The 24,207-nt window shown below is 45.3% G+C and overlaps 1 protein-coding gene across 3 annotated transcripts in view; it reads left to right on the top strand.

Moving 5' to 3' along the window:
* The window catches only part of LOC139273052 (protein kinase C epsilon type), an 801,226-nt gene that overhangs the window by 204,559 nt on the left and 572,460 nt on the right, over positions 1 to 24,207 (top strand). For all 3 annotated transcript variants that reach the window (XM_070889353.1, XM_070889354.1, XM_070889356.1), the window contains exon 2: positions 909 to 972. In XM_070889353.1, the coding sequence (XP_070745454.1) occupies positions 909 to 972 (64 nt within the window). The remainder of the gene's footprint in view (positions 1 to 908; positions 973 to 24,207) is intronic.

The following is a 24,207-nucleotide window of genomic DNA, read 5'->3' on the forward strand; positions in this document are numbered from 1 at the left end:
AACAGACTTGAAATGATTTACTGATAGTGTCTGTCAGGTTATATCATGTTTGTTGTACTGAACCACTCATGCCTTGCCTATATACAGGAAAAAAGGCCTTGTCTAATCCAGTAATGTCCTTGTTATTGTAAGGGTGCCAGTGCAAATGAGCCACATTAAACAATGTTGCCCCGCTTGTCCTGGCAGGTTTTCCTTTGAAACTCGTGTGCTGCCCCATACGCAGAGATATGTACACACTACACATCTGTTTCACATTTCTACCTGAGCAGTGCTTGGTGCTGTCTCAAGTGCAAGACAAGCACACTTGGAGCTTTGAAATTGGATTGCGCCGAAGCTGGTTCTCAGGGTCCAAATGGCGGGTGACGTGTTTGCGCGCATTCTGGGCCGGGCATGCATTGCACCCCAGATTGGTGTCAGGCCCATTGCCAAGATATCAATGAACCACCTCCCAACTATACCATTTAAAAGTCCCTTACATTGAAGTTGTATTTGATTTTGTAACCAGTCTCTTATGATAACTTCAATCCTCAAAAGAGATTGGTGAAGTGAAAATGGACATTTTCAGTGAATTATACTTATCTTAACTTGGTTGCACATAAGGGGTGGGGGGTGCTGAGGACATTGCTGATTCTTAGCCCGATTCTGTCCTTTATTGATGAGTTGGATGCCATCCCTGTACTGCATTACATTGTTCATATCCCATTTACATATTGATTAGCTGAAAGGGTTGAACTGGCTTAGCCATCCATTCATGATAACGGATTTGTGGACGATCCAATATTTTGGCCAGATTTGTGAAAGAAGAGATGAAGTTGACACTAATTTGAGAATTTTTGCATATTCGTACATTTGGTCTGTCTCATGTGCCTGCATTATATTTGACACTTGATTTTATTTATTAATTGCAGATCGACCTGGAGCCAGAAGGAAGAGTGTATGTTGTCATAGATCTCTCGGGGTCATCAAGTGAAGGTAACTCTTCAGTAAACAATTAGTCCCAGCATGACATCCTCTCTGCTTACTTGATTTAGTAACTCAAGAATTACTTTAGTTTTTCCTTTTCACTGTCATTGTTAAACTTTCCTCTCAATGACAGTACATTAGTTGGTAAGCACCCAGTACCATGAATTCCTCAAGTATCAGTTAGAATAAATGTAAGATAACACATTACTCAGTCATTATTTCATGGAGGTTTAAACGTTTAAAGGTTTAAAGTATTTTCAGCTGCTCTGATACAATGCAGATCATTTAAAGTCAATGATAAGGTCAATGCCTGCTTAAGATCCAACACTTTTACAACACTGTTTCTTTTCCTCTCGCCATTTGTGACCTGTTGCCCTTCCATCAGATCTGAGTGAATAGTCTTTGTGCTGGAAGTGAAGGATCTGAATGTTATTGTATTTACACCATAAGGTGCAGTTGGTGTTGAGTGTTATTTGAACCGTCCTTGGGTATGGTGCAGCTACCCCACCAATTTATCTGCACTGTAAATAAAGCATTTATCTTACACATAGATAAACCTAGTAGAGTTATACTTTATATGGGCAGGTATATACGTTTTTTTAGATTGTGTTTATTATATTCTTGGAGTACTTGTGGACATTTTACTTGCTTGCTTCCATTTCAGGAACACAGTATGCTGCTTTATTTGCAATTTAGTTGAAAATATTTATGGAGGAATAAAAATGAAAAGGTATTACATTGCAGATGAAATGAAGTTTGGCGATGCTAGGGATTAAATCCAGGATCTCACAGAAACTGAATGTGCTCTATCCCTAAGGATTTGCATGGCATTTGGAGAGAGGTTCTGCTAAAATATGCTAAAAGCCACACATACACAATCAGTAGCAATGTGGTACTGGTGCATATAATGCACTAGGGTATTTGTAGCATATGAGGCATGCATGATTAATGTTAGTCAATATAATGAACCAGCGCATTTGCACCATACATTGGATGTAATTATTTCATTTTTTTTAAATGAAACAGCATTTGTATATTTCTGTGCCCTTGTGAAACAATTCTGCATCAATAAGGGAAAAGGAAGGCTCACATTAACCCCACTATTTAAGAAAGGAGGGAGAGTGAAAACGGGGAACTATAGACCAGTTAGCTTGACATCTGTAGCAGGGAAAATGCTAGAATCTGTTATTAAGGACGTGGTAACAGGGCACTTAGAAAATAATAATAGGATTGTGCAGAGTGAACACGGATTTACAAAATATTTGTTCAGAGTTTTTTGATATATCTGTTCAGAGTTTTTTGAGATTGCAAGTAGCAGAATAGATAAAGGTGGACCAGTGGATGTGGTGTATTTGGATTTTCAGAAGGCATTCAATAAGGTGCCACACAGGAGGTTATTAAACAAAATTAGGGCTCATAAGATTGGGGATAATATACTAGCATGGATTGAGGATTGGTTAACGGACAGAAAACAAAGAGCAGGAATAAATGGTCATTTTTGGATGCTGTAACTAGTGGGGTACTGCAAGGATCAGTGCTTAGGCCTCAGCTATTCACAATATATCTCAATGATTTGGATGAGGGGATCAAATGTAATATATCCAACTTTGCTGATGTTACAAAGCTAGGTGGGAATGTAAAAAGAAAGGCACAGCACGTGCCAATAGCGAGACTGAGATCGTAAGGCCCACATTGTGTACTGTGAATTCCATGTAGAGAGAGGTCCTGTGGGAAGGAGGAAGGAGGACAGTAGGAGTATGTTTGAGTTTGTGTGTATGTAATGGCACATGCGGCAGAGCCTGGCCTCCAGTTGTCTTGAATCCCCTTGCCACTGGACCAAGATCTTGCTCTGTCAGGCCCGTGTGGCGGCTGGTGTGCAACGGCCACCCCACATTAAAATAATTCATGTACAGGCATCTTCCACCATTTAAAATGAGTTCATCAGTCACCTGAGTACTCACTTTTACTGTGGAAGCAAGTCATGCTCGACCCCGAGAGACTGCCTATAATGGGAATGTAAGTTGTGAGGGGGATGCAAAAAGGCTTCAAGAGGATATAGACAGGCTAAGTGATTGGGCAAGAACATGGCAAATGGAATATAATGTGCAGAAATGTGAAATTATCCACTTTGGTAGGAAACAGAAAAGCAGAGTATTTTTTAAATGGTGAGAGATTGGGAAATGTTGGTGTTCAGAGGGACCTGGGAGTCCTTGTGCACGAATCACTGAAAGTTAACATGCAGGTACAGCAAGCAATTAAGAAAGAAAATGGTATGCTGGCCTTTATTACAAAAGGATTTGAGTATAAGAGTAAAAACATCTTACTGCAATTATATAGGGCCCTGGTGAGACCACACCTGGAATATTGTGCACAGTTTTAGTCTCCTTACCGAAGGAAGGATATACTTGCCATATAGGGAGTGCAACGAAGGTTCATCTGACTTATTCCTGGGATGGGGGGGGGTGTTGTGTATGTAATAATTCAATAGGCTTAGTACCGTGAACTCAATCAGGTGCGACCTGACTACTTTATTAGCTCTCAAAGTGAGGATTAAACATGGAGGCTTTCTTTATATACAAGGGCTGCACGTGTGTGTCTGTGGCCCAATGACCTCCGACGGTCACTCCCCCTGGTGGCAGGTAAACCCAGGCATACAAACATACATTACCCCCAAAGATCTTGGTATCAGTCCTATTTACAAATTGAGATGGTCCGGGGCTTTCCGCTCCCTAGTTGATCGTCTCAGTTCAATTCCAGATCTGGGTGAGCTCTCCGAGTCATTCATGACTTGAGGCTAGGTAGCCGATCTAATGGGAGTGGCAGTGTCCATGTCGGGGATTGAAGGTCCAGATTCATTGACAACAGCAGGGTCTTCTGATGGCTGAATATGAATCGGTTGGTCATTGATGGTGTCTTCTTCAAACTGTTCCGGTTTGTCTGTGTGCTGCAATTTCGCCTGATCAATTTGCCTCCTGCATATTTGCCCATTAGTGAGCCTGACAATAAACACCCTGTTACCCTCCTTGGCTGTAACAGTGCCAGTGACCCACTTGGGGCCTTGACCATAATTTAGCACATACACAGGATCATTAATAGAGATGTCGCGTGACACGGCAGTGCGATCATGATACCATTGCCAATGTTGATGTCTGTTTTTGATGTGATCGTTAAGATCAGGGTGGACAAGCAAGAGCCTGGTCTTGAGACCTCTCTTCATCAACAGTTCAGCAGGGGGTACCCCGGTAAGCGTGTGGGGTCTCGTCCTGTAACTAAGCAGTATGCGTGACAAGCGAGTCGGCAAAGAACCGTGAATTAAACTGTTTTAAGGCTCTGCTTGATGGTTTGGACGGCCCGCTCCGCTTGACCATTGGACGTGGGTTTGAATGGTGCTGACCTTACTTGCTTGATACCATTGAGTCTCATAAACTCTTGAAACTCCAAACTCGTGAAGCATGATCCATTGCCGCTCACAATGATGTCGGGCAGACAATGAGTGGCAAACATGGCACGAAGGCTCTCAGTGGTGGCTGTGGATGTGCTGGATGACGTGATTACACATTCTATCCATTTGGAATACGCAGCCACCACCACCAAAAACATTTTGCCCAGGAAAGGACCCGCATAGTCGATGTGGATCCTTGACCATGGTTTGGATGGCCACGACCACTGACTGGTGCATTGCTTAACTGCACGCAAGTGTTGCACTGATGCACACATGACTCCAAATCAGAGTCAATGCCAGGCCACCAAACGTGAGACCTGGCAATGGCCTTCATCATCACAATTTAAGGGTATCTAAGGGTTAAGGCATGGCAGGAGAGCTCGGTCACGTGATATGCTCCTCCTGTACCATGTGGGAACTCAGGGACACTTCCGGTGTCCCTGACGACTACATGTGTGAGAAGTGTATCCGCCTCCATCTCCTGACGGACCGCGTTGCGGAATTGGAGCTGAGGGTGGATTCACTCTGGAGCATCCACGATGCTGAGAATGACATAAGTGGCACGTGTAGTGAGTTGGTGTTACCACATGAGAAGGATCCACAGCCAGCTAGGGAATGGAAGGTCAGCAGGAAGAGTAGTACAAAGAAGGTAGTGTAGGGGTCCCATCTGGTCATCCCCCTGCAAAACAGATACACTGCTTTGAGTGCTGTTGAGGGAGATGACTCATCAGAGGAGAGCAGCAGCAGCCAAGTTCATGGCACCGTGGCTGGCTCTGTTGTACAGGAGGGCATGAAAAAGAGTGGGAGAGCGATAGTGATAGGGGATTCAATCATAAGGAGAATAGATAGGCGTTTCTGTGGCCGCAATCGAGACTCCAGGATGGTATGTTGCCTCCCTGGTGCAGTGGTCAAGGATGTCTCTGAGCGAGTGCAGGACATTCTAAAAAAGGAGGGAGAACAGCCAGTTGTCGTGGTGCACATTGGTACCAACGACATAGGTAAAAAAAGGGATGAGGTCCTACGAGACGAATTTAAGGAGCTAGGAGCTAAATTAAAAAGTAGGACCTCAAAAGTAGTAATCTCGGGATTGCTACCAGTGCCACGTGCTAGTCAGAGTAGGAATCGCAGGATAGCACAGATGAATACGTGGCTTGAGCAGTGGTGCAGCAGGGAGGGATTCAAATTCGTGCAGCATTGGAACCGGTTCTGGGGGAGGTGGGACCAGTACAAACTGGATGGTCTGCACTTGGGCAGGACCGGAACCAATGTCCCAGGGGGAGTGCTTGCTAGTGCTGTTGGGGAGGAGTTAAACTAATATGGCAGGGGGATGGGAACCAATACAGGGAGACAGAGGGAAACAAAAAGGAGACAAAAACAAAAGACAGAAAAGAGATGAGTAAAAGTGGAGGGCAGAGATACCAAAGGCAAGAAACAAAAGGGGCCACTGAATATAAAAGGGCTGCAGGAGGGGTCAAAAGGCATTCGATAAGGTGCCACACAAAAGGTTACTGCAGAAGATAAAGGTACGCGGAGTCAGAGGAAATGTGTTGGCATGGATAGAGAATTGGCTGGAGAACCGAGGGCAGAGAGTCGGGATAAATGGGCCCTTTTCCGGTTGGAAATCAGTGGTTAGTGGTGTGCCACAGGGATCAGTGCTGGGACCACAACTGTTTACAATATACATAGATGACCTAGAAGAGGGGACAGAGTGTAGTGCAACAAAATTTGCAGATGACACTAAGATTAGTGGGAAAGTGGGTTGTGTAGAGGACTCAGAGAAGCTGCGGAGAGATTTGGATAGGTTGAGCGAGTGGGCTAGGGTTTGGCAGATGGAATACAATGTCGGAAAGTGTGAGGTCATCCACCTTGGGAAAAAAAACAGTAAAAGGGCATATTATTTGAATGGGGAGAAATTACAACATGCTGTGGTGCAGAGGGACCTGGGGGTCCTTGTGCATGAATCCCAAAAGGTTAGTTTGCAGGTGCAGCAGGTAATCAGGAAGGCGACTGGAATGTTGGCCTTCATTGCGAGAGGGATGGAGTACAAAAGCAGGGAGGTCTTGCAGCAACTGTGTAAGGTATTGGTAAGGCCGCACCTGGAGTACTGCGTGCAGTTATGGTCACCTTACTTAAGGATATACTAGCTTTGGAAGGGGTACAGAGACGATTCACTAGGCTGGTTCCAGAAATGAGGGGGTTACCTTATGATGATAGATTGAGTAGACTGGGTCTTTACTCGTTGGAGTTCAGAAGGATGAGGGGTGATCTTATAGAAACATTTAAAATCATGAAAGGGATAGACAAGATAGAGGCAGAGAGATTGTTTCCATTGGTAGGGGAGACTAGAACTGGGGGGCACAGCCTCAAAATACGGAGGAGCCAATTTAAAACCGAGTTGAGAAAGAATTTCTTCTCCCAGAGGGTTGTGAATCTGTGGAATTCTCTGCCCAAGGAAGCAGTTGAGGCTAGCTCATTGAATGTTTTCAAGTCAAAGATAGATAGATTTTTAACCAATAAGGGAATTAAGGGTTACGGGGAGAGGGCGGGTAAGTGGAGCTGAGTCCACGACCAGATCAGCCATGATCTTATTGAATGGCGGAGCAGGCTCGAGGGGCTAGATGGCCTACTCCTGTTCCTAATTCTTATGTTCTTATGTTCTTATGTTCAATACCGGGATGGGTACTGTGTAAATCCCGTACAAATCTGCCTTTCTTGGGCATAACAACACGATTACCCCAATGCAAACAATCAGATTGAATGGAAAGTTCATCTTTGCGACGGTTGTAAGGTTTGGTCTCATCACACACTTCCCTGGGACCAACCACCACTAAGGACACAACGTTTTACAACCGATAAGATCGGATCCTGGCTGGTCCAGGTCCTAACTTGTAGAGCAGTACAGGTGACCCTTCACTCTCACAGGCATCCATGACCAACAGTAGGTCTGCGGGCTGTGGCATTTCCACCTCCAGCGTGGGCAACGGTAAACGGTAAATGGCTCAATGCATCGGCACAATTCCCGGTGCCAGGTCTATGGCGAATGACATAATCATAGGCAGATAATGTCAGCGCCCACCTCTGGATGCGGGACGACGTGTTATTGATACCTCTATGCTCTGAAAACAAAGGTATGAGCAGCTTGTGATTAGTTTCAAACTCGAAACGAAGCCCAAACAGATACTGGTGCATCTTTTTAACCCCATCTATGCAGGCTAAAGCTTCTTTCTCTACCATGCCACAGGCTCTTTCCGCTCTCGACGCGTACGCAACAGGTTGTAGTTTACCTGACTCATGCATGTGATGATGTGTCACAGGCCAATACTAAACGCTTGCACGGGTCATAATGTACCAGCAATTTGTTGAAACAAAGCAGATTTCTAGCCTTCTTGAAGGCCCTGTCTTGAGATACACCCCAAACCCAGTTGTCGCCTTTTCTGAGAAGCATAAGCAGTGTCTCTAATAATGTGCTCAATTTAGGTAAGAAATTACCGAAGTAGTTGAGAAGACCAAGGAACGAACGCAGCTCCATCACGTTCTGGGGCTCTGGGTTCATTTTTGATGGCCTCCGTTTTCGAGTCCATTGGCCTGATGCCATCTGCAGCAATCTTCCTTCCCAGGAATTCGACTTCCAGTGCCATAAAGACGCACTCTGAACGTTTCAGCCTGAGCCCCACTTTGTCCAGACGACGTAGAACCTCTTCCAGGTTTTGCAGGTGTTCGGCAGTGTCACGACCTGTGACCAGAATGTCGTCTTGGAACACCACGGTTCTAGGGACGGACTTCAGTAAACTCTCCATGTTTCTCTGAAATATGGCTGCAGCTGAGCGAATTCCAAAAGGACACCTGTTGTAAATGAACAGCCCTTTATGCATATTGATGCCCGTAAGTTTCTTCGATGATTCGACAAGCTCATGTATCATATATGCCGACGTCAGATCCAATTTGGTGAACGACTTTCCCCCGGCTAGCGTTGCAAACAGGTCATCAGCCTTTGGTAACGGGTACTGATCCTGTTTCGAAACTTGGTTGTTCGTAACATTGTAGTCTCCACAAATCCTGACAGTGCCATCACTCTTCAGCACAGGAACAATGGGACTAGCCCATTTGTTAACTTCAACCGGTGAAATGACCCCTTCACATTGGAGTCTGTCCAGTTCGATTTCGACCTTCTCCCTCATCATGTACGGGACCGCCCGGGCTTTGTGATGGACGGGTCTTGCATCCGAGTCCAGGTGGATCTGCACCGTGGCTCCCATGAAGTTGCCAATGCCCGGTTCAAACAGCGAGGGAAATTTGCTCAGCACTTGAGCACACGAAGCGTCATCCACCGATGACAAAGCTATAATATCGTTCCAGTTCCACTTTATTTTTTCGAGCCAACTCCTGCCAAACAGCGATGCACCATTGCCTGGAACGATCCACAGTGATCGATCATGAACCGCCCCATCGTACGATACCTTGACTGCTGCACTGCCAATCACTGGTGTGAGCTCTTTGGTGTAGGTACGCAATTTTGCATTTACTGGACTCAGCTTGGGTTTCACGGCCTTGGTGTCCCACAGCTTTTCGAAAGTCCTCTGGCTCATAATTGACTGACTTGCACCTGTGTCTAATTCCATAGATACCGGCCGCTGTTCAATTTTACGACAATTATTATCGGTTGGCTCTTTGTCAGGAACGACTGTACACTATACACTTCCTCCTCCAGTATCTCGGGTTGCATTGCCGGATCCGCTCTGGATCGGTCATCATCATCGGTGGTGTGTCGCAGTACGCTTGCTGAGCTGCGGACGCATCCGCTGAAGGTGCCTCATTTTCGCACAGCCTCTACAAATATACTGCCTGAAACGGCACTAATGAGGCCGATGATTGCCCCCACAACGCCATCAGGGTGAAATCGGATTTGTGCCCAATGGCAGACTTCGAGCAGCTACAGGTTTCGCAAACACAGTCAGGTAGGCCCTGCCAGGTGCAGCCCTGCCAACTGACGACACAATCTGGTGCACAGTACTTGCCGTGGAGTTCTGACTCTGCGAGGATATCTGCTTTGTACTGTCGACCGTGGTCAGGCAAGACTGGCCGATCATAATGGCCCTGCTCAGATCCAGCGTCTCTGCAGCCAGCGGTTTCTGCAGGATCACCTCGTGGTTTATGCCTGTTACAAAGACGTCGCGCAGCATGTCTTCCAACGCGGTTCCAAACTTACACGGCCCAGCGAGACGTCTCAGGTCGGCAACAAATTCTGCCACGTCCTGGCCCTCAGAACGAACGTGCTTGTAAAAGCGATATCTCGCGATAATGATGTATTCTTTAGGTTTGAGATAATCCCGAATCAGAGCACACAATTCCTCATAGGTCTTTTCCGTTGGACATGTAGGTGAGAGCAGATTCTTTATGAGGCCATCGACTTTTGGACCACAAACCGTGAAGAAAACCACCTTGCGCCGAACTGCGTCAGCGTCTTCATCCATTTTGTTGGCCATGAAGTACTGGTCGAGGTTATCTGTAAAATTCTCCCAGTCTTCTCCCTCCACGAATCGCTCCAGGATTCCAACGGTGCTCATATTTTTTTGTGCGTGAAAGTTCGTATTGTGCCTCGTCGCCAAAAGTTGTGTATGCAATAACTCAACAGGCTTAGTACCGTGAACTCAATCAGGTGCGACCTGACTCTACTTTAGAAACATAGAAAGTAGTTGCAGGAGCAGGCCATTCGGCCCTTTGAGCCTGCATCGCCGTTGTGATCATGGCTGATAATGCAACTTCAGTACCCCACTCCCACCTTCTGTCCATATCCCCTGATTCCCTTAGCTGTAAGGGCCACATCTAACTCCCTCTTGAATATATCCAACGAACTGGTTTCAACAACTTTCTGTGGTAGAGAATTCCACCGCTTTCTGGGTGAAAATTTCTCCTTATCTCGGTCCTATATGGCTTACTTTATCCTTAGACTGTGACCCCTGGTTCTGGACTTCCACAACATTGGGAACATTCTTCCTGCATCTAACCTGTCTAAACCCGTTAGAATTTTATATGTTTCTATGAGATCCCCCTGCTCCCTCACTGCCTCCCCATAAATATTGTGGCCAGAAACTCTAACTTGTTTATTCATCAGCTAACGGCACAAAAAGCACTTTCAAAACTGTGCAAAAAGTTGTGCAGTCATTCACTCCAATCTGATGAGGAAAATAAAATATATTTATCGTTATTTGAATGGCAATTTGAAATGGCTGCATAACCATTGTACCAGTGACAAGTGATATTTAGGAAAAAGCCAATAACCACCAACTGCTTCGCCCAGAATATTCAAATCAAGACATTACCAGTAAAAAGTACAAAATCATTCCAGTGTAGAGCTCAAACATTTTGAAAATATGGACACTTGACAATCAGTTAATTCAAAAGGAATAGAATAGGTAGAGTTTGCTTTTTGAAAAGCGCTGTTTGTGAACATAATTTGGATACATTCGGGAGCAGAATATTTGCGAAGTAAGCTTGTGATAGCTGGTGTCACAAAGCAACCTGTAGGTCAGGTTGTCTTTTATTATCATTGCAAGGCACTACCAAGTTAACATATTGGGGAAGATATTAGACCTTGTGTCTGGGTGTAAAACAGATGCCATGAGATCCAATTTCAGGGACCAATGTCCTCTGCTCCGAGAACGCCTGAAAGACGTTTGTCCCAAAATTGGATCATGCATTTTTTAATCAGATGTCCCCAGCAGCCGCCGAAAACAGGCGCTAGGCCCCTTATATATGTAACTGAGGGCACATAATGCCTATTTTAGGCTTCCTTAGAGAAATTGGTCTGCGGTGAACAGGGCCAGGTATTGGGTGCACCCTGCTCAGGATTCTTCAGCACAATAGCCGCCAACCAAATCTATTTTTTTTTATTTCCAAAAATGTTACTGTGGAGCCAGGATTTCTCTCCTGACTCCATAGTATTTATGATCCTCTCTAGCCCACCACGATCTCCGACCCGCCCAACCCTGAGATCTCCGACACCATCGCCCTGATCTCCAACCACTCGCGACCTCCCACGCGACCTCCAACTTCCCCCACCCCCACAATCTCCGACACCCCCCCCCAATAACCACCCCCCCCGTCAAACCCCGCGATCTCTTGACACCATCACTCCGACCTCTGACCCCCTGCAATCTCCCACCTCCCACGCGATCTCTCCTCCCCACCCCCACAATCTCTTACACTTCACCCCAATATATCCCTCTAGCGATCTCCAACTGCCCCCATTTACCCGGCTGCTTTCTCGCCTGACAGGCAGCCAGCCTGTCAATCAGGTCGGCTGTCCGGGTTGGGAGGATGGAAATGGGGGACCTACTGAAAAAATTGAAATGACATCCTGCAGGTCATCTGGGAAACGTTTACTTCCGGGTTTCCTGCCTGGAAATCCTTCCCCTCCCCGCCCTCCACTCTACTCTCTTCACGGCCCCAATAAATATCGGGCCCAGCGCCTGAGGTTTACTCAGTAAACACCTGATTTTAAACTAGAAAAACAACAAGTTGCAATGTAAGAATAAGGAGCGCAGAGAGAGCAACTGAAATTCAAAATTAAAATTTTGATTGAGCCTATTAAGCATACACAATGTTATTACTGCTGCTCCAGGAACGATCTTTTGTGATACTTTGTCATAGAAAAATTTATCAGATTATCATGTCCACATGGATCCTGTAGTGCACTTGAGCATCAGTACAAACTGATTTATTTTTAATTTATATTCCCTGTGAAAGACCCAGTACTGTCATTTACTCTGAAATAAGAAGCATTGTCAGAGAAGCTTAGAAAAAAATTGTCGGGTGAAGTGGAAGAAAAATACTTAAAAAAAGAAATTGCCTTTTGTATTCAAAATATTGAAAAGATAATTAGAATGTTCCAAGATCCCTTCGGAACGTGTTTCCCATCTGAATACTGCTGACTTTCAGCCCTGTAACTGTTGTAATTACAGTTGACACAAATTGCAAAGACACGAGTTAAAACTCTGAGAAGACATCTTAATTAAATTGCTGTAATCAGTTTCAGAATGCATGGCAAGGTTGAAGCTAAGCAGCAAAGGGATAGCAAGGATGAAGAGTTTTAGCCAAACAAATCTGTGGCAGAGCGTTTCATTCTGTGGTGAACATCACCTTAATGGCCATCTAATGATTGTAAACTGGAGGTTTGAAGCAACCCCAGGCATCTATTCCAATTAGGTGAACTACTTTGTTTGTACTTTTTATGGCCTTATCAATTTGCATTGTTATTTTTATTGATTTATGTGTTTATATTCCCAGATCTCTTAGCTCTTCTATCCCATTTAGATTTTTACTTTCCAAGGAATAGGTGGCTTTCTTACTCCTACTAAAATGAACTATCTCACGCTTTTAAAAATTGTATTTCATTTACCATCTATCTCCTGATTATGCAAGCTTGTTTATATTTTCCTGTATTTTGTCTTCCACATTATTAATTATACCCACCTCCCGCCAAGCAGGGAGGTAATAATAACATTGATATAGAACCTTGGATAGACCACACTTCGAGCACTGTGCGCAGTTATGGTCTCCATAATATAAAAAAGCGTGTAGTATAAACATCGTCATGGACCAGTTGGGCCAAATAATCTTTTTCTTTGCTGCAGCTTCTATGTAATATGTAATACCATGACCCACATTGAATACAGGTGGGACATAAAGTGAGGGTAGCTTAATGTTCCTAAAACCAAAATCAAAATAGCAGACCCAGCACATTTGCCATCAGTGGAGTTATTTAGCTTGTGTGTAACTAACTACACTGCATGGAGTGCAATATGATTTCTCTTTAAAATTTGAAGTTTTAAAAAGCCCGAGTCCAGGAATTATGCTATGGAATATTATCATATAATGCACATGCATTAATATCAAATTCTTCTCTTTTAATGGAAACATTAATATGTTTATTTTAACACAAAAAAATCTGATAAGGCGTTAAGTATTTGTATGATAATATCCCAGAGCATGAATGCGAGGCTTAAATCTTCCTAAAAGATTATCAGATCTAAATTATTCAAAACGTATTTAAAATGGTCTAGGTTTGAGAAATACAAATATACCTTATCGTTTGCAAACTTACATTTTCACTTTACTATGTGAAGATGATCTTTAGTTGGTTGTAGTTGCAGTTAGAAACTGTGGCAGTAAATTAGAAGGATTGTCAGTTGTCTTATTTGCAGATGGAATAGTCATAAATGTACTTGGGGGACATTTGAAAGGGTTTCCTTTCCCCACATAATATATTCTGAACATAAATTGAATTCTGGGTGGGTGGCATTGAATATTAAAGCTACCATTTACTTCAGGGGTTCAAACATTTGCAGAGGCTTGAGTGCTTTATGGACCCCAGCTTTTAACTCGCTGTCTGCCCTCTAGAATCTTTATATATAATAAGAACCTAAGAAATTGGAGCAGGAGTAGGCCATTTGATCCCTCGAGCCTGCTCTGCCATTCAATAAGATCATGGCTGATCTGATCTTGGATCCACTTCCCTGCCCGCTCCCCAGAGCCCCTGACTCCCTTATCGTTCAAAAATCTGTCTATCTCCACCTTAAATATATTCAATGACCCAGCCTTCATAGCTCTCTGGGATGGAGAATTCCACAGATTCACGACCCTCTGAGAGAAGAAATTCCCCTTCATTTCCATTTTAAATGGGCGACCCCTTATTCTGAAACTATGCCCCCCAGTTCTAGATTTCCCCACGAGTGGAAACATCCTCTCTGCATCTACCCTGTCAAGCCCCCTTTGAATCTTATACATTTCAATAAGATCACCTCTCATTATAAGAATTAGGAACAGGAGTAGGCCATCTAGCCCCTCGAGCCTGCTCCGCCATTCAACAAGATCATGGCTGATCTGGTCGTGGACTCAGCTCCACTTACCCGCCCGCTCCCCGTAACCCTTAATTCCCTTATTGGTTAAAAATCTATCGATCTGTGATTTGAATACATTCAATGAGCTAGCCTCAACTGCTTCCTTGGGCAGAGAATTCCACAGATTCACAACCCTCTGGGAGAAGAAATTCCTTCTCAACTCGATTTTAAATTGGCTCCCCCATATTTTGAGGCTGTGCCCCCTAGTTCTAGTCTCCCCGACCAGTGGAAACAACCTCTCTGCCTCTATCTTGTCTATCCCTTTCATTATTTTAAATGTTTCTTTAAGATCACCCCTCATCCTTCTGAACTCCAATGAGTAAAGACCCAGTCTACTCAATCTATCATCATAAGATAACCCCCTCATCTCCGGAATCAGCAGAGTGAATCGTCTCTGTATCCCCTCCAAAGCTAGTATATCCTTCCTTAAGTAAGGTGACCAAAACTGCATGCAGTACTCCAGGTGCGGCCTCACCAATACCCTGTACAGTTGCAGCAGGACCTCCCTGCTTTTGTACTCCATCCCTCTCGCAATGAAGGCCAACATTCCATTCGCCTTCCTGATTACCTGCTGCACCTGCAAACTAACTTTTTGGGAACCACAAAAAATAAAAGGGCCTTGTAAATGTTTGGTGTTTCCCCCAGATCGGGGGGCACGGTTTAATGTTTTTTGTTTGCTCCCAAAAGAGTTCATGCACAAGGACCCCCAGGTCCCTCTGCACCGCAGCATGTTGTAATTTCTCCGTTTTCAAATAATATTCCCCTTTACTGTTTTTTTTTCCCAAGGTGGATGACCTCACACTTTCCGACATTTTATTCCAAACCTTAGCCCATTCGCTTAACCTATCTAAATCTCTTTGCAGCCTCTCTGTGTCCTCTACACAACCCGCTTTCCCACTAATCTTTGTGTCATCTGCAAATTTTGTTATACTACACTCTGTCCCCTCTTCCAGGTCATCTATGTATATTGTAAACAGTTGTGGTCCCAGCACTGATCCCTGTGGCACACCACGAACCACCGATTTCCAACCCGAAAAGGACCCATTTATCCCGACTCTCTGCTTTCTGTTAGTTAGCCAATTCTCTATCCATGCTAATACATTTCCTCTGACTCCGTGTACCTTTATCTTCTGCAGTAACCTTTTGTGTGGCACCTTATCGAATGCCTTTTGGAAATCGAAATAGACTACATCCATCGGTACACCTCTATCCACCATGCTCGTTATATCCTCAAAGAATTCCAATAAATTAGTTAAACATGATTTCCCCTTCATGAATCCATGTTGCGTCTGCTTGATTGCACTATTCCTATCTAGATGTCCCGCTATTTCTTCCTTAATGATAGCTTCAAGCATTTTCCCCACTACAGATGTTAAACTAACCGGCCTATAGTTACCTGCCTTTTGTCTTCCCCCTTTTTTAAACAGAGGCGTTACATTAGCTGCTTTCCAATCCGCTGGTACCTCCCCAGAGTCCAGAGAATTTTGGTAGATTATAACGAATGCATCTGCTATAACTTCCGCCATCTCTTTTAATACCCTGGGATGCATTTCATCAGGACCAGGGGACTTGTCTACCTTGAGTCCCATTAGCCTGTCCGGCACCACTCCCCCAGTGATAGTGATTATCTCAAGGTCCTCCTTCCCACATTCCCGTGACCAGCAATTTTTGGCATGGTTTTTGTGTCTTCCACTCTGAAGACCAAAGCAAAATAATTGTTTAAGGTCTCAGCCATTTCTACATTTCCCATTATTAAATCTCCCTTCTCATCTTCTAAAGGACCAACATTTACTTTAGTCACTCTTTTCCGTTTTATATATCGGTAAAAGCTTTTACTATCTGTTTTTATGTTTTGCGCAAGTTTACATTCGTAATCTATCTTTCCTTTCTTTATTGCTTTCTTAGTCATTCTTTGCTGCCGTTTAAAATTTTCCCAATCTTCTATTTTCCCACTAACCTTGGCCACCTTATACGCATTGGTTTTTAATTTGATACTCTCCTTTATTTCCTTGGTTATCCATGGCTGGTTATCCCTTCTCTTACTGCCCTTCTTTTTCACTGGAATATATTTTTGTTGAGCACTATGAAAGAGCTCCTTAAAAGTCCTCCACTGTTCCTCAATTCTGCCACCGTTTAGTCTGTGTTTCCAGTCTACTTTAGCCAACTCTGCCCTCCTCAACTGTAGTCCCCTTTGTTTAAGCATAGTACGCTTATTTGAGACACTACTTCCTCACCCTCAATCTGTATTACAAATTCAACCATACTGTGATCACTCATTCCGAGAGGATCTTTTACTAGGAGATCGTTTATTATTCCTGTCTCATTACAGGGGACCAGATCTAAGATAGCTTGCTCCCTTGTAGGTTCTGTAACATACTGTTCTAAGAAACAATCCCGTATGCATTCTATGAATTTCTCCTCAAGGCTACCCCGTGCGATTTGATTTGACCAATCGATATAGAGGTTAAAATCCCCCATGATTACTGCCGTTCCTTTTTCACATGCCTCCATTATTCCCTTGATTATTGCCCGCTCCACCGTGAAGTTATTATTTGGGGGGCTATAAACTACGCCGACTAGCGACTTTTTCCCCTTACTATCTCTAATCTCCACCCACAATGATTCAACATTTTTTTCATTAGAGCCAATATCCTTTATTAATAGAGCTGCCCCACCTCCTTTCCCTTCTTGTCTATCTTTCCGAATTGTCAGATACCCCTATATGTTTAATTCCCAGTCTTGGCCACCCTGCAACCACGTTTCTGTAATTCTAAACTCTAATGAGTATAGGCCCAACCTGCTCAATCTTTCTTCATGAGACAACCCCTTTGTCATGTATATCGACCATATATACTAACTGTATAGTCACATAACGTGTGCCACCAGATGGCACTGCGGTGGGAGACCTGAGGGTCACCTGCATAGGTGTGCAGGGCCCAGTATAAAAGGCTGCCCACCATGCTTGTGCCTCACTTTGGAGTTACAATAAATGGGACTACAGTCACAACAGCTCAAGTACAATACTAGACCTCATGGAGTCATTCATAAGAGTATTAAAGACATAACACCCTTCATCTCAGGAATCAACCTCGTGAACCTTCTCTGACTGCCTCCAATGCAAGTATATCCCTTCTTAAATAAGGGGACCAAAACTGTATGCAGTACTCCAGGTGTAGTCTCACTATAGTTGTAGCAATACTTCCCTACTTTTATACTCCATCTCGCTTGCAATAAAGGCCAGCATTCAATATTATTGCCTCTCTGCTTTCCCACAGGAGTGGAGGCAGAAACTATTGTATCTTACAAGGAAAAAGAGGAAGATGCAGTGCTATTGGAAGAGAGCAGGGCTGTAGGATTAGTTTTCCATTGCATTAACAAAGAGCCAGCACTGACACAATGGACTGAATGGCCTCCTTCTTTGCTGGATACATGGATGGCTCAATGGTTCTAATAAAATGGAAAAGAAGAGAACTAATCCAAAGCTTTCAAGCCTCACATGTCATTGTCTAGGTTCACACACGAAGGGCACACGTAACCCAACATCAGTCAACACCTGAAGGAGCGGAGTGGAGAAAACGACACAAAGATTGGGGAAAAAATACGTAAAATTATTTTAAAGTGGCATTGAATGACGATGACCTGGCTGTGAGAGGGTTCTCTCAGTCTGCCATTTCAAAATAACATTGTCACATGATGCACAGGCGGGCCCCAAAATGGAATTACTTGAAGTTTTAAACCAGAATTGGAAGAGAATTGAGAGCCCGAGTTTATATTTATATTGCTCTTGTTTTTATTTTTTTTAAATCATGAATATTTTTAACCAAATAGTGTGGCAGAAGAACACTGTTGTATTCTGTTTTCCGAGTTAACATATTTTGTTGCGGAAACAGGGTGTTTAGTGATTTCAACAAACATTGTTTTGTGCTGTTTTTGGCAATCTACATTGTGTTATATAATTTCAACAGCAACTGAGTACTAAACACATATCTTTCTACACTTAAAATCCAGAGAGTAAACTAAAAGCCTGCCCAGTGGAGATTTTCTGTGAAAACCTATTTGCTCTTTGTTACTAGTTTACGACAACAGTAGTCATCATTTTCTGGTGCAAATACTGTTTTTATTGGGATGGGCTCTCCACACACCCCCCGCCCTCCTCTCCCTATTCTTTAAACAAACTTAGAATTGAACTTGAGATTTCCATTTCTGTTGTGTTTCTTAAAGCTCCATTCCAAGTGCCTTTTTCTTTCCTCCTGTTTGACTGCTCTATGGTGGCACCATTTCCCAGCCACTGGGACAGTGAATGTAACTTTTGACCTGGCTGGTTGGAAGGGGCAAGAGACACTGGCAGTCAAGGTGACTCTCATTGTTAATCTATCTCTTCCTATCTCTTTTAAGGTAGTATGCTTGCCTTTGCAACAACAATACTTGATGAAGGAGGTCCAAAGTTAATCACTGACTTTCATTGATAAGCAAGAAATTGAATTTATATAGCACCTTACAACTCCTCAGGCTGTCCCAAAGCACTTCACAGTCAGTGGGCTGGATTTTTGGCTTTGATGATTTCGGGGCGGTAACAGCAACGGAACAGTAAAGTTTATGCCCGGGAACAGTTTGTGTCTCAGTAAGTAACATTGGGCAGCTGGGCCCTGAGTCAGGGGGAGCAGCGCTAAGGGAGGCGTTGTACACCTCTCTTGGGCGCTAGCATGGGAAACTCCTGAACTGAAGAGCCGGGTTTGGAGCACTCTGTGAGCTCCACGCCGCCGCAAAACCGGATCCGAGGATCTCTGCAGGGTGTTGGAGGCTGACCGACCTCCCAGAAGACTTCACTGCCACCATTGGCGAAAAACGGAGCAGAGAGGCGCCAAAAATCCGCCCCAATGAATTAATTTTGAAGCACAGTCACTGTTGTTCTGTAAATGTGACAGCCAATCATCAGACAGCAAGTGAATAACAAATGAGATGAATGACTAGTTCATCTGTTTTTACTGTTGTTGGCAAGGCATTAAGAAGGAGAAGCGATAGCCTGAAGCTTTCCCTACTGAATGGAACTCTTGAGAAGCACTCTGTATTTCCAGGCCTCATTTATTCAAGTCTCAGTTTTGTTAGTGAAGTGCCTGTTGCCCATGATGTGTCTTCTGTGCACGTTACTGACACTAGCTGTTTATATTGGGATACTTGTTTCATGCCTGTCGCCTGTTTGAATTAGTCCAGCACTGCTGAATTCTAACTTGGATACACTGATTAATATCCTTGCTGAGGGTGTTAGCCTACAACAGCTCTGTAATAATACATGAAGTACAGTGGATTTTAACTTAGATTGGGTTTCGGGTGGGTGGTGGCCATAGCAAATGTCAAACCCCCTCGACTTCATCAGATTGAGGCCTGGTCTATTTTAACTCCCAGGCCCCATTTATTCCCCACCCAACCAGCTGCTTGTCTGAAATGCGGGGAACAAGGTAGCTGTTGTGTTTGTATAATATAAATATATATCCTGTATACTCAATGTACAGTTACATAAGACCACTGGATATATCTTCACACTGTATACACTATGCCTGTACCACCAGAGGGTACAACTGGTGGAGACCTAGGGGTCACCTGTACACTGCAGGTAACCAGGTATAAAAGGGAGCTCACCATACTGTACCCTCATTCAGGAGCTGTAATAAATGGACTAAGGTCACCACAGTTCAACTACAATACCTTACCTCGTGGAGTCATTACTAGAGTGCTTACAAATACATTAGAAGCTGACCGGCTTTGACATGTCAAAATCGCGTGACCCAGAGGCCACCTACCAAGACAAAGGTATAATTGGAGCTGTATCACAGGTGAGCCCAGAATGTTGGAGGATCGCTCCTTGCACTCTTGCTCTTGGCCCCATAATGGAAAGTTTTCCAAGAGGGCCTCATCTTAGTTGGCTGCTAAAATGCCTTCAGGGTCCTCATGATATCATACGACACTGATTTGCATGTATTAATCAGGCTCCCATTGGAGTCATGCAGGCGACTCGGCTGCTTAAAAAAAGGACCAGTTAAGGTGGCGGTGGGTAGGAATCGAACGGGAAGAGGGCAATACGTTTTCGGAGACGAGGTGGGTAAAAATTGTTGCCGATAGCTAACAGATTTCCATTCCCCACAGCTCATGAAGTACTTTTTGAAGTGTTGTAATGTAGGAAACATTGCAGCCAATTTGCGCAAGGTCCAAAAGTTAGGTAGTTGGGAGTTTGAACGTAGTAAGAGGTTTTTCCAGCAACAGATGCAGAAGCAAGTGGAGTTGAAAGAGGGTGGGGACATGGGTGTGAAGGGATACAGGGAAGTGGTCACAAATGATGTGGATAGAGATCAAAGTCATGTTAGTGCAGAGGCCTCAGGAGGTGTTGAGGGGATGGCCATAAAAGAGTTTATATGGAAGGTGCGGTTTAGGGAGGTGAAATCAGAGGAGAGAGGGTAAAGTGAGCTGAGATGGAGCTTGAAATCACCAAGGATGAGAAGTCACTGGGTGCAGAGGCTGAGAGAAGAAAGGAGAACAACTTTAGGAGAAATTTGAGGAGAGGTGAGGAGTTGGAATAGGGTGAGATGCTGAAAAGAAGAAAAGATACCAGAGGAGTAAGGGGAAGAGATCAGTGTGTAACTTGGTGATAAGGGCCATTTAGCTATGGGGGAGTGGCAGGTGGAGGACAGTATAACCAGGTAGGGATGCTTTGGTAAGGGACATGGGGGAAGAAATTTGCGTGGTTTGAGCCTCCCGTTGGCACCCCCAGGAGAGCGCTCGCTGGGCGCAAATGACTTCTAGCACGGGGTCACTATCAACTCCCATGAAATGATGCGGGAGTTAGTGGAGGCGCTAGCCGATACCGCCCCACTCCTGCCGGTGATGCCCTGGGCCACTGCACCAGTGATGCCCTGGGCCGCTGCACCGGTAACGCCCTGGGCCGCTGCACCGGTAACGCCCTGGGCCGCTGCACCGGTGATGCCCTGGGCCGCTGCACCGGTGATGCCCTGGGCCGCTGCACCGGTAACGCCCTGGGCCGCTGCACCGGTGATGCCCTGGGCCGCTGCACCGGTAACGCCCTGGGCCGCTGCACCGGTGATGCCCTGGGCCACTGCACCGGTGATGCCCTGGGCCGCTGCACCGGTGATGCCCTGGGCCGCTGCACCGGTAACGCCCTGGGCCGCTGCACCGGTGATGCCCTGGGCCGCTGCACCGGTAACGCCCTGGGCCGCTGCACCGGTAACGCCCTGGGCCACTGCACCGGTGACGACGACGTCAACACTTTGCGAAGTGACAGTTTTCGCCCTGGAGTGAAAATTCCGTAGCACCCCGTGAGGCGGCCGCGGGCGATGTCTACGCCAGCCTCATGAGTCCCGAACAGGGCTTCAGTCTGCTTGCGGGGCAAAAATTAAAGGCATTCTTTACAATGGCTGACTTACCGGTGGCAGCCTTGCCCTCTTGAAATCATGGGGTTTGAAGCCGTGATGTTGCAGTCCGGCACTTCACTTGTACCGGGCTATTGCCACGGCACCCCGCTTTCCAGTGTTGTAGTGCTGGCCCCTTCTCCCCGATGCAGAGTCGGCAGCATGCCTTATGGAAGGGGAGGGCCTTAGTGCTCTGCGTAGCACTGAAAAATTCCCACAGTTAGAACCCCAGTCCTGCCCCCGACAGGAAGTGGAGTGCGCAGCATTGTGCTCTACTTCCTCTCGGGGGCAGTAACCCCAATTTAGCTGGTGGGGCGGGACTTCTGCACCTGACTCAGGAAGTCCCACTCCGCAGTGATTACCGCCCCCCCCACCTGGGGTGGTACCGAATTTCGTTCCCATGATGTCACCATCCATGAGCCAAATTTGAATGAAAGCCAGGATATCACTGCAATCATCCACATTGCATTCATAAAGTTGGGGATGGCATATGCCTTGTTAGTGAGTGTGTGGACATTCTGGAGGGAAATGCAGAGAGGGACGGTGATTGTTGATCTATTAGTTGAGTCCACGGAGGCAGTGGTGGGTGGGGTGAGCAGGACAGAAAACGATTAGTGAGGTTAGCCCCCGGTGGGTCGACGAGAGAGAATAATGAGACAGTTGGGGTTATTGCATCTTAAGGAGGCAGTGATGGATGGAAGAATGGGCCTGTCAAAGAATGCACGGTGACGGGAAGGAAAAGCAAGAGCAAAGGAAGACACAAGAGGGGCTGAAAATACACAAGGGAAAAAGACGTAACATGTTCAGGAAATAAGGGACAAGCACAAAGTAGTAAAGGAATGGGAAATTATTGCGACCCAGCATTTGTTGAATAAGCTGATCACATGCAGCTATTAAAAAAATACTGACATCCACATGGCCCTTGAATGTTATAGATAACCGACAATCAATATAAAGATAATGTATGTTTGCTTTGTGTATCAAGTCCTCATGTCTGAGTAAACAAAAAGGAAATAAAGAGAACAATTTAGTGTGTAGGATGTTTGGTGTCAGCCAATAGAACCAGGATTGTCACATCGTAACACAGCACAGTTTTGATTATGCTTCCTCCTCTTGCTTCAACCTCCTGTTATTAAATTACAATTGCCAACTCACCGTCTTTACTGGTAATTACCAGCTACAAATTGCTGGCCTGCCTGCATCAGTTTACAGAGTCAGGCTCAGTGAAGACTTATAATCCAGCTCTTTGTTTCATGCATTGTGTTGCAGTCTGTGGCCGCCATTTTGCATACCTCGGCGGGACCGGGGCAGGAGATGTCGGTGGCAAGTCCTGACCCCACTGCTGTTTCCATCCCAGCCTCCCATGCAACTTTCCCCTGATGGGCCTTGTTAAGCCGGCCCAGCGAGGTTCTGGGCCAATTAAAAGGAAGCAGGTCTGATGACGCGTCACCAGCCAATTTCCTTAAAGGGACCATGTGCAAATTAATTTCGACAGTTGTGCTGTCGGTGTTCTGCAGCATTGAGGTGCTGCAAACACTGACGGGCACGGAACAGAGGGGCAGGGCTGCACCCAGGCTCTCCCATGATTCCCTCCAGATGCTATTGGAGGGAATCACAGCACACAGTGCGGTTCTCTTCACTTCCAATGGGCGGAGGTAGATACCAATGGAGTCTGGTTTCACGTTGCACAGGAGGGCACAAGCGGGGATGTCATCAGGAGGACCTGGCTGCAGTGGCACAAAGCTTTAATGATCTCAGGAGATCATGAAATGTGACTGCAAAGCCACACTCAACCTCATCCTGCTGTGACACTCATCACATCTCCATCACTCTGCCTTTTCTACCCTACTCCTGCACATCCTTACTCACACCAACTTACCTTGCTCCTCTACCCATCCTTCTCTCTGTATCTACATTATCACATCCCCATCTCACCAGCTACCCCTCACACTCACCCTCATCCTTGTGCACGCATACCAACTAACAGCACACAAGGGTAGGCAGTTGGGTGTTTTCACCAATGTTCATGTAAACTTTCTATTAATGTGTTATCAAACATTGACATTTTTATTTTCTCCACATTGCCTTCTTGGACAGATTTGTGTGCACCATTGGAAGTGGCTTAGTGAGTTGTAGTGTATGGTGAGATATAATGGTACCCCCCGCAATGGTGATGAGTGTGAAAGGAATGGCTTGGACATTGCAGGGATGCTTTATGGTGTTGGTGTGGGGTGGTGCCAACCTGCTGCATCATGTGGCAGTCAGGGTGTACAGTGAAGTAAATCTGGCCATGGTGAGGCCATTCCTGGTATCCCAGGCAGCAATGTGGTCAGGTGCTGATGCCCTGTATCCTGTGCAGCATCAGTTGATTGCAGAGAAGGTTGGTGTTGTTGTTGGTGCTGCTGGTGTGCCTGATGATGCTGGTGTTGGGGCTGACCGTGGTCAGATTCTGAGGGCCACGGTGACAGAGTGTAAATGGTTCCAT

This window comes from Pristiophorus japonicus, chromosome 9, assembly GCF_044704955.1.
Source record: "Pristiophorus japonicus isolate sPriJap1 chromosome 9, sPriJap1.hap1, whole genome shotgun sequence".
NCBI classification, from domain to species: domain Eukaryota; kingdom Metazoa; phylum Chordata; class Chondrichthyes; family Pristiophoridae; genus Pristiophorus; species Pristiophorus japonicus.